The sequence below is a fragment of the Nematostella vectensis genome, chromosome 14 (assembly GCF_932526225.1).
Source record: "Nematostella vectensis chromosome 14, jaNemVect1.1, whole genome shotgun sequence".
In the NCBI taxonomy this organism is placed as follows: Eukaryota; Metazoa; Cnidaria; class Anthozoa; order Actiniaria; family Edwardsiidae; genus Nematostella; species Nematostella vectensis.
In genome coordinates this window covers 3,386,542-3,401,844 of record NC_064047.1, presented here as the reverse complement: position 1 = coordinate 3,401,844, position 15,303 = coordinate 3,386,542, and the positions used below count along the sequence as shown (strand labels likewise).

Genomic DNA, 15,303 nt, shown 5'->3' with positions numbered 1-15,303 from the left:
GCGCCTCCCTCAAATAAGCGCCCAAAATAATCTGCTCCAAGTTGTGGTAATAGTATGTAGACAAAGAAACACTATTGTAGTAGTTCAAATGGATATTAAAAGAAACCAAAAACATAATTCGGATTTTTTGTGCGAGTTTCATCCTTCAATAAGCGCCTCCCCCAAATAAGCGCCCCGAGAGTTGAAAAATTTGATAAAATTCGAGTAAATGTTTAACCATCTGCGATTGAAATCAGATAATATGCGAAGTTTGATTGAAAGCATCTTAGCCAATCGCTTGAATAGGAGACTTGCGCAAAAAGATCACTTGATCTTTCTGAGTGGCAAACTAGCGCGCGCTCAGGCTTTTAGCAACAAAATAGGAACAACAAATGCAACTTATTCAGCGCTTGTACGATAAAAGCCAAAAAGTTTCTTTTTCACAAAAGGTTTATTTTTAAAGATCGCGGTCATTTCTTTGTTTATTTTGTCAAGTTATTAGTTAGTGCAAGTCCCCTATTGGCTAAAATAACCATCTGTCTTAGTTTAATGAGCCTTGATTCGCCGACCCGAGACTGCAATATCTAAAGATTTCTTAATTAAGTATATCTATACCCTGGTTCCAAAGCCTCGGACGTCTCTCCATTTAGTGGCCAGCGGGCTTGAGGCAAGGTAGTATATCTACGTTTAAGAATTTTTTTAAACAGCTCTTTTTCACAGAACTTTAAAATTATTTTTGCGCACTTTTTGCTAAAGTTACCAATTTTAGTATAGTGATAGTTTTTAATACCCTTTTGAAGGTAGGCTATAGAACCAAGCTCAGATTTCTAATTAATAAGGAGTATTGATTTGGCCGCCATTTTGAACCGGAAGTAAACTACCTTTTTATAAAAAATAAATAAACTTGCACATTTTGATACTGTTTTTCACTAGACAACTAATATAAAAGTCAAAGAATGTATTTAAACCCAGTATTTTTTAAAATAACCGCAAATTTGTAATTTATGGAACTTTAAAGGTGATAGCCACCTTTAACCGGAAGTAGTCGAAAGTAAAACCTCGGACGTTTATTTCACCCCGCGCCCTCTAGCAAAAGACACCAATTTTATTGCAGTTGTAGGTTGCAATAACCTTTATAAGATAAGCTATGGAGCCAAGATAAAATCGGCTTTTATCACCGACTAATATGGTTTATTATAATTGCAGCCATTTTGCACTGGAGATTAAATTTGGCATTTTTGAAAACACAGAGATGCACATCTTGTTTCAAAAAATATTCATGAAATCCATTTAATACTTTTAAGTTGTAAAAAAGGCAAAACTGATTAGGTTTCTGCTATTAATTTTACTTTTTTAAACCGGAAGTAGGTTTCCAAACCTGTTTCTGCACACTCTAATCAAACCAGATTAATGCATATACGAATAAGCAATAAAGCATTTTTTTAAAATAGAATTGCACAAATGATAAAAGCACCAATTTAATATAAAGAAAATGTTTTCTTGCTATGTGAGCCTCGGCATTTTGTTAAAAATTAGTGAAATCTTAGTTAATCTTGGACGTTCTTAAAAATAGATTCTTATAAAACAAGAAGAGTGTGGTTCATAATACGTCGGTCTAACGTAATAAGAAACTCCGATGAGAATTGTTTTCTTTATTTAATGCAGTTCAGATATCTTACAGCTTTATCGTTAAACGATTTAATGGAGCTGCCAAGTGCTGAACATTTCATGCTGGCTTGGGTGCAAGTGCAGCGTGCTTGGCAGCCTATCTTGCATCGAATAGCTCTTGGTTCCTCATCTAATAGTTCTTTGGCTTATTGGCACACCTTGAAAAGCTCTGGTAGCGTTTGTCCAAAGCGGCTATGGCAACTGTTGTCCATTCTGCTAAAAAGACGGAAGTGTTGAGACAGGGAGGAGTGCTTGCCCCCAACAATGGCCTGCTTGAAAGGCAGCTTTCTTGGTGTGTTGTATGATAGCTGCCTTCGTTGGTAGAATGATATCAAATGCTGTTCCTTTTTTCACGAGGAGCTAAATTCTTGCCTTGTCTACTTCCGATTCTTTGCACTTGTTCAGTCGTATAGAAGCAGTAAAAAGCGCTCAAGTGTTGCCAAACATTCTGTCTTTTATTTCGACTGGCCTGAAGGCTAGCTGTCGAAGACCATCTGTGGATTCGGGAAATACAGTAAGTACTGCCTTTTCCCCCTACCCGCATAACAGGATACAGTATCACGCCTGTAAATGCGTGAAATTCTAAATGGCGAGATACTCCTTTGACTCTTCTGTAGAAAAAGGAAGTAAGGCAAGAAGAGTGATAAGCGCACACCAGATTAACAATTCCTTCTGTTAGAAACTGTTCATCTTGTAACACTTGCACACATTCATGTGTGCAGTCGTTTTACAGACGTTGAAGTCATTTGGTGGAGCGGCCCGCTCCCGGGGTCTTGGTATCCCCACCAGGCTTGTCACATAAGCAGTTGCTTTTGTCTTCTTTCTTTTCTCTTGATCCAGCTATTGAGCGTGAATGTTTGGTATACTTGGGCTGGCTATAAGTGTCTTTTAAATCATTTGACGACTTTCGAAAATAGTGAGTATTGACGCGTGAGTTTTCATTTTCGGATTAAATTATCGGCCATTTTAATATCCCAAGATAATCCGTGATTAAATCAGATTTTTTGGCTCCATAGCTTATCTTGAAAAGATGACCCTAAACTATTCCTGAAACAAGTAATTTTTAATTTTTGTTTAAAGGCGCAAAGTGAAACAAGCGTGCCAGTATTTACTCTTGACTACTTCCGGTTCAAAATCGCTGTCGCCGTAAAAGTTACAAAAATTAAAAAAATCTTGTTACTTTGAGAACTCTTTTGTTTAGATGCAGTCTCTGAATTATATTTTATTTGTCTATGAGTAAACTTTCTTAAATAAAGTGTGCGAGTTTATTTATTTTTTTGGAAAAAGTTAGTTTACTTCCGGTTCAAAATGACGGCCAAATCAATATTCATTATTAATCAGAAATTAAAGCCGAACTGAGCTTGGCTCTATAGCCTATCTTGTAAGAGGTATCAAAAACTATCACTATGTTAAAATTGATAACTTTAGCAAAAAGTGCGCAATTCAAGGTAAAATCTGCACATATCCGCTGGACTACTTGAGTACCGATATCCTACGATCCGCACCCCGCGATACTGGACCGCTCACCTCCAAAGTTCGAAGTAGTGAGTTGATTTGTAAAATGACCATAGAAAACTGGATTTTTACTCCCGAAGTTATAGATCTTTACCTTAGAACGGCATTTTAGTTTTTATTTTATCTAGAATCATTGACTTTACGAAAAATCGGCTTCAAACTCCCTGTGTTTTGACAATTTATATAATTTCCGCCATAATGATTTTGCAACGCGCGCGACAATTTCAAGTTTGCTGAAAGTTTATTTGGGATAGAAAAAAAGCAGCAAATCGTCTCTTCATACGAAGAAAAACGACATATCACTCGTAATCGACAAATCACTAGTAATCTACCAGCATAACCAGCTTAAACGTATCCACATTCAAGAGAAGTTCTTTTAGTGAATGTATCTTATCGTCTGTAGAGGATTCAAGATCAATTCGAGTTGAGAATGACGTATCAATATGGACTAAATTATTTTACAAATTGTTGGTCAAAACTCAGAGAATGTCCTCTTTGGAGGTTCTGTAATTCTGGAGAATAAAAAGCGTTGTGTGGAAATACAAAATGGAGCTTATTGAATGATCATGAGCGAACCAAAATCTTCAAGAACATAGACGAAAGTCAGAAGCGAAACCTCGCCTCTATAGAGAATGTTAACCACCTCCAACCTCGCCTCTATAGAGAATGTTAACCATCTGCAATTATGTTTCCCTGAAAAAAAAAAATTATGGCAAAATATATAATCGTATATAATCGTCCTATATATATATTTTTTGCAATCATGTTTATGACATAACTGCTAAATCCAACATACAAACTTATGTGTTTTATCCCAATGCTGGTCCATAACGACTGAATAAAGCAGTGATCGAGTCTATTCATAATCCTGGTATTATTAACCTTCACAAAGCTTTCCGTCGTTGGTTGTTTTGCAATGCAAACGAGACGCGGTAAACCTTTAACCCTTTGGTGCCTGCCCTAAAATGGGCCATTTTTTGTGTCTCTCATTGTAAAATATCCTGCCACTTCTGCTTTTATCCGATTTACTTGTGCTATATGTCTATGGAAAGCTTACAAAATGGGCTACACATTGGTTCCCTCATTTTTAATTTTTTCACCAGTTACTAATTATTTTTTGTATTGATTTTTGCTAATTAAGGTGTTACGTAATATACTATTTACAAGAAAATATCACATTATACACTTGAAATCAAGTCAATCAAAAAATGTTGAAAACAAAATTGTTCCCTATCATATAATACACACTTGCTATAAATTCTAGCCTAATGCACAAAAGAAGAGAAAGTTACAGCAGAAAAGCTTACCATATGTAAATTATGCTATTTAGGGGACGGGTAATAAAAATTTATTTTTTTCTGGAATTATCAACAATATTTAAAATAAGAACACTATATCATGGTTCAATAGTGTCTTTTATACACTTATAATCAGCTTTGTGTTATTCTGCCTAGCATTTCTTGCTTACAATTGCTAGTATTCACTAAATAAATTATGAAAAACAAAAAAAAGTAATGAAATACTAACTGTACACAGCATTGTCCTTGCAAACTATAGATAACTAAATACTCTTACTCATGGAACTCCTTGCTGTGCCATATTTTAAAACAGTTCTGGGTGCTGGTGAGGTGCAGGTATGCCTGGCATTGTGGTGCTTCGCAGTAGGTCCTGACCTTTAGTTCCTTTCCCGTGGTTGCATAACAAACCTTACAGTTTCTCTTCACATCCGACATCATTGGCATGTGGACAGTCTCAAACTCAAACAAACCAAACTCTTCTAAGCCTACCAGCTGTCTCACTAGTTCTTCTCTAAACTCAGCAACTGAGTACTTCTTCGGGCGATAAAGTGCTGTGTTGTCAGGGTTCTGGGCACGGTGAAGCTGGAAAAGAATATAGCTATTTACAACAGCTATATCAATCATGTGGAAGAAGAGGACTTTCCACCATCTTCTGCACTTTGAGAGAGCGTTGTTCTTTGTCATCAGCTGGTCAGATCTGTCCACACCATTCACATAGCTGTTGTATTTGTTGATGGCCATCGGCTGCCTCACTTCAATGTTCGTCCACTGTTCTCTGGATTTCACTTTTCTTGAAACAATTACATAATCATTGGCACATTCAATGGAGGATAAGATAGTGACTGGTCTGTTATCCTTCCACTGCTGTGCCAAGCAAACACCATCTCTGTGCCATCTCATACTTCCTCGCTCTCTGGAAACCTCTGGAAACCCCCTTCTATTTTCAGCTGCAGTGCAAGTAGCTGGTGTCTTCACAAGGAAAAGATCCTTTATAAGTGTCACTGATGTGTAAAAGTTATCACAATACAGATGGTATTTCTGATTGAGTAGGGGTGATAATAACTTCATGACCACATCATGTGCAAGCCCATTAGTACTTGGGGCATTCACTGTCTGTCTTCCGGCATAGACATCAAAGTCATAAGTGTAACCGTTTGCACTGTCTGCCAGAACCCACAACTTCAGTCCCCATTTCGTTGGTTTGTTCTTTATATACTGCCTCATACCTGAAAGATGCTTACTCTTTACCATTCTTTTATCTATTGCAACATTCTGGAAAGGCTGGTATAATGCCTTGCCCCTCTCCTTGAAATGGTCAAGGAAACTGCGTACTTTCCTCAGCTTGTCATGATCATCCTCTTCAATTGGATTGACAACATGTAACATGGCCATCAAGGCCTTGAACCGGTCACGTGCCATGATTGCCCTTGCCCATAGCCCATGATATAATGTTTTTGTGTTCCAGTATCTGTGGAATGAGCTTACATTCACAAGACCACAGTACAGAATCAGGGCAATAAGTCGATTGATTTCCTCAGGGTTTGTATCGTTCCATGCCCCCATTTCATTGGCATACGACTGCTTCTGCTGTTGGCATAGGCATAGGCATTGGTGTTTGCACTGATTTGCTGAACTAGGTGGGCAGTAAAAAACAGCTGAAAGAAGTCCACCGCACGTTTCATGGCTCCTCTCAGTAGTGGTACTTCTAAATGTAGCCCAGGAATTCTACTTGGAGCAAAATCGGGGAGCTGGTTCACTTGGTCAGCATCTCCATAGCTGTTGTAGGAGGTTGCCTGCTGTGGCTGGGCAGTAGCCAACTGCCTACGCTGCTGGCCTCTTCCCCGTCCTCTCCTTCGCCCTCCGCCTCGTCCTCTCGCTCGAACATCTCACCGAAGATGTCGCTTCTTCTTCCACACCCTCATCACTACTCGAGGTCCCTTCAGGATGAGCCTCCTCATCACCAAAACTAAAATACACAGCAGAGAAAATATTAGTTATTTTTGTGATGATCTTATTGGTGTGTTGTAAAAGTTATTGTGAAATGTCGGAATGAAAACATAAAAGCGCATCGAAACTATAAATGTCAAAATAAAAAAATAAAGGCGAATCGAAATCAGTTTTAGTCATTCAACACTATAAAATATGGATAAAAAGAAGCGTTTTAGCACCTAGGGTAGCGATAAAAATGTTTTTCAGGCATTTCTTATGCAAGAATTTCTCCGGCTATATGTTTGTTTCCGTATGATCTTTATAGGTGTGAATTCCCTGCTAGCAGAGGCCTCTTTTCTCTGTATTTCGCTGGGCTGGAGTTCGCGAGGAAAAGATACCTCTGCCATGGGTCGCAAGTTCGTTTGATCAAACCGCCGTCCACGACCGTGGACAAGATCCAGAGCGCATGCTCCGTCCATTAATTACTGGCCACTATTTGAGCCCACAGTGACTAGCGCATGCATGAAAGGTATATCCGCTGCGGGATAATAAGCCCGCATTCGAAACGGCGTCCTCCGTAGAAATATCACGCGACGAATTATAAAAGAAGCCATTCAATGCCTTATCTTCATTCAGAATTTTCTCTCTTTTGACTAACGAGTCAATCTTCCGTTTACAGGTTTTGCATATTCTTCTGGGAATAGCTGATCTAAGTTTACCAAAAAGTTTTGTAATATTTTCTTCGGATCCAACTGTGCGATATTTACATTTAATTGAAGAAACTCGCCTGCCCAGATGTCTTGAAATTAATCCCACAAACAAGACAAAACTCGTCTTTGCTGCGTTTGTTGTTCAATCTTTTTAGTGACGTTTTAGGTGATTGAAATTGAACAGTTGTTTTCTTTTTTCGAAGAGGAGAACTAACCGGAGTTTGATTCATGATTTCCGACTAAACCCATGCAAAGCATATTAGCATATTGACAGCTTTCGCGCGATGGTACGGGTTTTGGCACGTCGGTCGCCTATTAACGCTCACGCATGCGCAACAGAAACAGTTTCGACCCATGGCAGAGGTATCTTTTCCTCGCGAACTCCAGCCCAGCGAAATACAGAGAAAAGAGGCCTCTGCTAGCAGGGAAAGGTGTGAAGTGCGATTCCCGGGAAAATCACTCGGCACACATCTAGGTAAAAATATGGCAAAACAAGTATATCAAATCGAATAAATACAATATAAATTACTCAGCTAGTAAAATGGAATAATAATTTGAAAGAAAACACGAGGTAAATAACATCAATTTAGCGAAGTAAAGAGCGAGTATTTCAAAGCGTCTTTTTTGTTTACGATAAACTTACCTCGTGTTCAATTCAGCTTCACTTCCTACTTCCATTTCTTGGTCCAACTCGGACTCTTCACCACTAGAAATCCCTCCTACCTCACTGCCCACATTACTCTCTACATCGCTCTTTTCATTCATAAGAATTTCTGCAACTTCTTGAGCTGTACATCGCTGTTGATCGTTACGTGGTCGCTTACTCGAAGACGCCATTTTAGATTTTGACCAGAGCAAGCATGAAGCATGGATTATAATCGAAACTATGGCTAGCCAATCGAATCCCTGTATAAAAAAACTCTGCAGTCTGATTGGGTATATCTCATTAGCCATTGTAAAGAGTTTTTTGTTTTCAAATAATAACAAAAACATTGCTATGACAACGGATACGTCATCGTTCCATATTGAACGATTTCAGCAAGGGCCAAGGGCAAGGCACCAAAGTACAGCAAAAAGCTATTGATAAAGAATAGGATGCGTCGCTTACGGCGTGTTTTTTTGGTATTTATAGTCTCGACGATCTTTCTAACAACATTTGTTTTAAAAGGTTTGAATCCTAAACAAACAGATTTCATTCCTGAGCAGTATGCCCACTGGGTTAAACCTATAGAAGAATCAGAGGTAGAACCGACTGCAAAACCCTTCTGTCGGGATATATTGGAGTGCCTCTCGCATGGTAAATGGAAAAAGAAGGCGTGGGTGACACCGGAACACGAACGAGATCGAGACAACAAAGACATTGCTCTTCGTGAGTTTCGAGGTACGCCGGCAAAACTGTCTCGCCTCGATTTCCATTGCGGGTCAGAGTATTGTGTAAAAACTGGACCTGCGTTCGGATATGATCTTCCAGCAGTTTGCGAGCCAGACAGTCCGACTCCTTGCTGTAACGAAATAACCGGCCTGTGTGGTAACGGAACGAGCAACTGTAACTGCGAAGCTTGTACTGATTTCAGCGAAGTCATATCCGCCGAGTTGTACGACTGGGTTCCACAGAACGAGACATGTGTAGTAAAAAACTACTCAAGCGAAGAGGCTTGCAGAGTGGTTTACGAAAGACTCGACGCTTTATTCCTAGTCGGAGACTCACTAATGCGGCATTTCAGTAATGCCCTTTTAATCCTTTTCACAAATGATCCCGAGCAGGGAGCTGTACGGCCCAACTCCGATAATTGCCACGGGGAGCGACAGTTCGTCGACAGTGGGAAAGCACAGTGTAATGGAAAGAATATCGAGAACCGAGCGAGTGTGATGCCACATGGCAGATTCTGTAACGGGACTCCCTACTTTCAATATCTGTTCAACAACTCGTACAGCAACTCGTATCGAAAATGGCCACAAGAGCTCGTTTACAAAAGCATCCAGGCGAATAATCGCTCGGCGTTCTTTGTCAATGTCGGAATGCACGATAGCCTGAACGCTCAGCTCTACCAAGAAAGTTACATTGAGCCCTTGTTGAAATTAACCACCGGCCGCGAATGGCCAAAAATCATTTGGGTGACTACACACAGCCCGAGCTTTATTAAACCTGTTGTTTGGAGGAGCTCACAGGGAAAAAAGAAAATAAAGGAGTATAACACCGCTATGAAGAAGTACTTCGAGACTAAGGGGATCCCTGTGTTCGACGTGTTCCCCATGACAGAGAGCGTCCATAGTTACGACGGCACACACTATGGTATTGGCGTGAATATGATGAAGGCGCAACTGCTTATAAACTACATTGAACAAACGTTCCACATCAAAAACACCCCACAAACGAATTATAAACTATAATGAACAAGCGTCCCGGCTCAAAAACACTGCCTGCTATGTTTACCCGGTGTTTTTCGCTATGTTTAAGGAATCTCGGCAAAAGACGCAAAGTTTAAGGCGCCGTTGCGGGGGGTCCTCAATGCCGTAAAAAAAAAACCTTGAACTTTTTTGCTCTTTTAGCCGCAAAGTAAAAATTCATCGATAATTTTTTACGTCGTTTTCGTAGAGAAAAAAAAGCATAGAAAAACAAAACCTGAATGTTTTTCGCCTCTGGGGGTACGATGACAAGCACGCGGTACTGTACATACTGGTTTCTTGGGGCAAAGTCCCCTCCCACCCCTCCCTGGTTAGGAATGGTAGGGCAACGAGGACAAATGGTACAACATACCTGCAATACCATGATCTGCTCAAACTGGTCGGCATCCCAGTACTTTAGGGTCTTGTCTTTGCTGACTGACATAAAGTAATGTGTGTTGGAGATAAACTGTAAGAAAAGAGAACCATGGATTCCTGAGTGCGGTGCTCATCGAATTTTCGGCCGCTCAAAATTTCCTACGGTTACGACATGACGGAAAAACATGACGTGACGCTTCAAATAAGCCCATTTCACATCGAATAAGGTGGAGAATTCCTCTGAGCACTTAGTAACTTATGGCAAACAAAATATCAAGTGCGACGTTTTTTTAAATTAATGCGACTTTTTGTAAAGTGCCATTGAAATTTGAGCTTTTCGTCCCTGAGCTAATGCAAAGGGCAAGGGTGATCAAGGAAAAATTATCTTAAAAAGCCAAAATCTGGTCATGTGCACTTCGGCCTCACATTGTTTGTGTTTTTAATATCAGTCCGTAATGCAAGGAACCTATAGCCACTGAAGAAATTGTGTCTACTCTCTCTATCTGGAATTGCGTGTTTTCCAGGTTTTTCTGTCATGTCTACGGTTACGAGTTGCTAACTGGATGAAAAAAAAAAGAGACATCTGGCTGAATCATTTGGACAGTGTGAAAATTCGCATGGTTCCGTGTAAACACCGTTTCCGGTACGAATGTTTGAGCGGTCAAAATTTCGATTAGTATCGTGTAAATGGGGCCTGTAAGGAAGAGTGAGGGACAGGCCCAAGCCGGCTAGAAGGTCCGCTCGGAGTAAACAAAAAAAAAAAAAAAAAAATATAACGTTTGACTGGATATACCATGCGCATCAATATGTCTTTAAAATGACTTTAAAATTTTTTTTATAATAATTATCTTTATTATTATCGCTATATGTTAAAAAACACTCTATTATTAAAGTTTTTAATGCAAGATTGAATTTATTTGAAGTATTGATTGCCTAATGTAATAAGACGAGGAGAGAGGTATACCGGAAATTTGGTCCGCTCAAATGGAAAAACGAACCACCCCGCTCAAAATCCTTGCTACGGGCTATGATCAGCTATGAGCACACAGACCTTTACAATTGCTTAAATTTAACATGAGAATGCACAAAATGTGCTAACATCTTAAAATAACCATTTAAAAACAAAGTTTTATACTGTATCTACCAAATTCAATCGGAAATATCGCATTGGCTTACTCATATCAATTAAGTCACAAAAGTTCTCAAAACAAGTTGTGGAAATGGATACTTTCTCATGACAAAAATGGCGGCTGACCAAGCATATCTGAATCAGTAGAACTTTTTTGCTTACCTGGAGAGCCATAATGCTGAAGACAAAAAAAAAGGAACATTTTTTTAGTAAGTACACAAATACACATGCATCCATACCAACTTTTTGGATATAATGGGAACACATGTCCATATCACTGTCAACCTTTTAAATTCCATGATAATTATCTTGACTTATTTTTAGTTTGTGAGAGCCAAACGGTCTTGTGGACAAAAATTCCCAAATTCCAATTCCTCAGATTTAAACCCTGCTTTAAGTGGCCCTATCAGAGAAAAGATAACCGTAATGATTCGACTTTCAGTAAGCGCCTAATTTATTTTTTTTGGTCTTTGAGGGAGGAGGTTGTAGAGCACTTATTTCAAAGGGGGCGATTATTGGGAAGGGCCACTTCTTTCATTTCAGCAGAAAATACCAGCTAATGAATCGATTGACAACAAAACTGTATTTTGTGATAAACAGAAACGTTGTTAATGGAGGGATTTTTATTGACAATATATTTTTCAGGGGGAGAGAGAAAGGGGCGCTTATTTCAAAATTCGAGGTTATCGGGGAGTAGGCACTTTTGGGGAGGTGCCGCTTATCAAAGGAGGACACTTATTCAAATCATCACGGTAGTCTGAAGCTCCATGCATAGAGCGCTAGTATCGGCCAATAATAATGGCGATCCCATGCTCAACTGGCCACAAGACAAAGAGACAGTTGGGGATCACAGAGCTAGCATTTCTAGACCGGCAATAATCTGTTATAGCCAGTAATGTTGGCCCTCTTTGCTGGCTATTAGTATCAGCCATGTTGGCGCTCTTTGTTGGCTGTTAGTATCAGTAAGGTTGGCACTCTTTGTTGGCTGTTATTATCAGCCATGTTGGCTGTTTGCTGGCTGCAAGAGACCATGATATAAGAGAACTAATCCCCGTGGCCCATGATGTCGTCCATGAAAGCTATTTTTAGATTGCGCGAGCTTGTCAATCATAGCATCATAACCATATTTGGTTATGGGCACCACGAGCTAGTACAATTTCACACCAAATTTTTCCCTCTGCACTTCTTTACTTCGTTTGCTACCTGTTTTTATCCTTTTAGCTGCTGTCCAAGGCTCATGATCACAATGCTACTCATGGGGTGGTGTCCTGTTATCTGTTAAGTTATCTAATGTTCAGTTATCTAAATGTTATATAAATAATTGAACGGGAAGACGTCGGGTAGACGGTGAATTTCGAGTTCATTCAAGATGCACCGTGCAGACTCCTTAAAAGTTCTTTTTCTCTGCAATTCGGTGAGATAGAATACCAAGCCATTCTCAGAGTCTATGTTATGTATTTTAATACAAGAAGGCCTTTATATTTCTTTGATTTATAACATTTTTAGATAAATGAACCTCAATTCTTCACGCAAATGTTCAGAAATCATGTCACTCAAGAAACCCTTGTCACTGGAATAAGATCTACTTCACTATAAAGATTTGAAATATTTTATTTGTAATATCGGTGTGAATATAATGGTATTAAGTACTGAATGTATCTTTTTCATTAAAAGGGAATTTGAAGAGAACTGTGTTTTGTAAACACAGATTTATGATATATTGTTGTGTTATAATTTGCGAATCAGCAGTGAAAACGTTTACTGGGGAAGTTGATCACGCACTTTAAGCATTTCAATGTCCAAGAAACGGTTGATTGGCTCTAGCGTACTCTATGAAAGATCATTTTACAGCGTTCGTAAAAAAGGAAGGTATTTTCGGTCAAAAAGATTTCCAAAACATCCTTTGCCGGATTACATTGCTCAAGATGTGATCGCGCGTAAGACTCATGTTGCTAGTAAACGTGAGCGCTTACCAATTAGAGACGTATCTAAAAATAACTGCTTGTTCTAAAAATAGTTTTCACGATCATTGGAACATACCCTAATACGGGGGATTCGTTCTCTTACATCATGGTCTATTGCTGGCTGTTAGTATCAGTAATGTTGGCACTCTTTGCTGGCTGTTAGTATCAGTAATGTTGGCACTCTTTGCTGGCTGTTAGTATCAGTAATGTTGGCACTCTTTGCTGGCTGTTAGTATCAGTAATGTTGGCACTCTTTGCTGGCTGTTAGTATTAATAATGTTGACGCTCTTTGCTGGCTATTATTATTAGTAATGTTGGCGCTCTTTGCACAGTCTAACCTGTCATCATGGGAGAATATCGACTTATGGCAATCCCCAAAGTCAAGACCCCAGATCTTAATGTTTTTATCCGCCGAGCCTGTCACAATCAATGTGCTGTCCTGTAAAAAAATGAACACCAGTTTGTGTGAATTCATTGATCACAGTGATGGATTTAGGGGCGCTTTTATGGGCTTAATAAAACTGAAATTGTTGTTAAAACAAAGGCGAGGGGAGGAGAGAGTTTAGAGCTTGGAAAACCTCGGTATAGCATTTAGATCGTACTGCCCCTGATGAAAGCAAAAACTATCAACAAAAATACATATCTGCCCAATGGACAAGGAGTTCTGTTTATTGCTTACCGACGAAATGTCCATAGCCATGACTGGGAGTTTGTGTCCATACAAAGAGAGGAAGAACTAAGGAAGATCACATAACAACAGTTAACCCTTCAAGTCCAAAAATTTTTTACTTGCCTAAACAGGCATAGCAAAAAAAAAAATGCGTTCATCAACATCGCACGAAACATCATTTAGCGTGACCCGACTTTCAATCACAATAATTGAATATTCGTAAACATTCATTAGCATCAACGGTGAAGCAATAACGCACTTGGACATTCAACTCGATTGAAACGAGCATTTTTTTGCGCGCAATGAAAATTCAATTGCACGTTTGGATAATCAGTGGCGTTTAATGACAATCAGTTATACGAAATAGAAAATTCAAGTCGAGTCACGCTAAAGATGTTTCGTGCGATGTTGATGAACGTACAATGCACGTTAACGATACAACGTTTGGCACAAATGAATGTCCCTTTCTCGTTATTGAACAGCAAAAGGTGTAAGGTAATCGGGTGAAAAACTATCATAGTGTGAATTCTCATAACTTAACACTTTATATTTGTATAGTTTTTAGAAGAGATGCATTGATCATCGGATCAGGTAAGGTTACCCATCTTTGCTGTATTGCCCAAGCGCTACTTCAAAAACTGTACTTTCAAAAGCAGTTGTCAGCACAGATGTCAAATGGCAGTTCTACCACCGAAAGGCACGATGGGTATAACCTAATATTGCAGGCAAATATGACTTACTCTTTCAATCCATATAATTTTCCTTTAAGGGTTCATATTACCGTGTGATGCTTTCATCACCTAACTTTTCTTATCAACATTATTTTTACAAATAACAAATACAATAAGTATCTTTTTATCATGTAGCTGCTATTCATCAATGGCCACTTTACAGTTGCACAGGTTTTTGCACAGTTTTTTTTGCTATATATGTAAATTGTGAAGTGTTTTATCAACAAGACGTCTAGAACACCGTTCAGCAATATTACTTAATTCATCCGCCGTCTGAACTATACTTTTTTCACACGTGCTGAATGTGTTTTCTTGCACTCTGACCACTGTTAATTAAAGTTATTCCACTCCCTCCTGCGCCGCCCAAAACCGGCTAGCAGTTTGAGTTGTTATCCTCTAGTGCAATACATTAACCACTGTCTAAACAGCCTGTCTCTGGAATATATATTTTACCGGAGCTACTGACCTTCAGGGTGTCTGCAAAGAACACTTTGACTGTACAATCGAGTAAAGAGACCGCCAAGAAACGCTGGTCGCCACTACAACACACAAGCATAAAAGAGTTAGAAGCCTCCCAGCTGACACAAGGGCGGAGGAACAGAATTTGTAAGGCTAAATTCTGGTTAAAAAAAAAACATCAAATCCTCTTTAAATTGGCTGGAATTAGCCTTGTTCTTCGAAATGCTTTCCATGTCAACCTTTTTTTCCGTAAACTGAGCTACTACTCCGATTCTGTTCTGTTCTGCCTTTGCTGACATAACAGCTTTAAAATGTCGATCAACAACTCCTTTGTTTTTGTTTACATCTGAATATACAGCGATCCATTTGCAAGAAAACTGATAAAATTAACAAAATAACAATCCACAATTCAAGTCTGATACTTTAAAAATGATATTTGATTGAAATTTTCTAAGTTACTTGCTCGAATTAGCCGATGGAAATGGAAT

General features: G+C 39.1%; 2 protein-coding genes across 2 annotated transcripts in view; both read right to left on the bottom strand.

Annotated features, from left to right (window-relative positions):
• LOC116610003 (WD repeat-containing protein 3) overlaps positions 1-15,303 on the bottom strand; it is a 36,248-nt gene that overhangs the window by 6,413 nt on the left and 14,532 nt on the right. Inside the window, exons 20-24 of the mRNA XM_048721859.1 lie at positions 14,823-14,895; positions 13,635-13,691; positions 13,294-13,394; positions 11,154-11,169; positions 9,858-9,953 (exon numbers count right to left, since the gene is read on the bottom strand). Of these exons, the coding sequence (XP_048577816.1) occupies positions 9,858-9,953; positions 11,154-11,169; positions 13,294-13,394; positions 13,635-13,691; positions 14,823-14,895 (343 nt within the window). The remainder of the gene's footprint in view (positions 1-9,857; positions 9,954-11,153; positions 11,170-13,293; positions 13,395-13,634; positions 13,692-14,822; positions 14,896-15,303) is intronic.
• Positions 469-7,946, bottom strand: LOC116608116 (piggyBac transposable element-derived protein 4-like). The gene is made up of 2 exons (XM_032369421.2): positions 7,743-7,946; positions 469-6,426 (listed from the first exon to the last, which is right to left on the bottom strand). The coding sequence occupies exon 2, from the start codon at positions 6,021-6,023 to the stop codon at positions 4,734-4,736; it is 1,290 nt and encodes a 429-aa protein (XP_032225312.2). The 5' UTR covers positions 6,024-6,426; positions 7,743-7,946; the 3' UTR covers positions 469-4,733.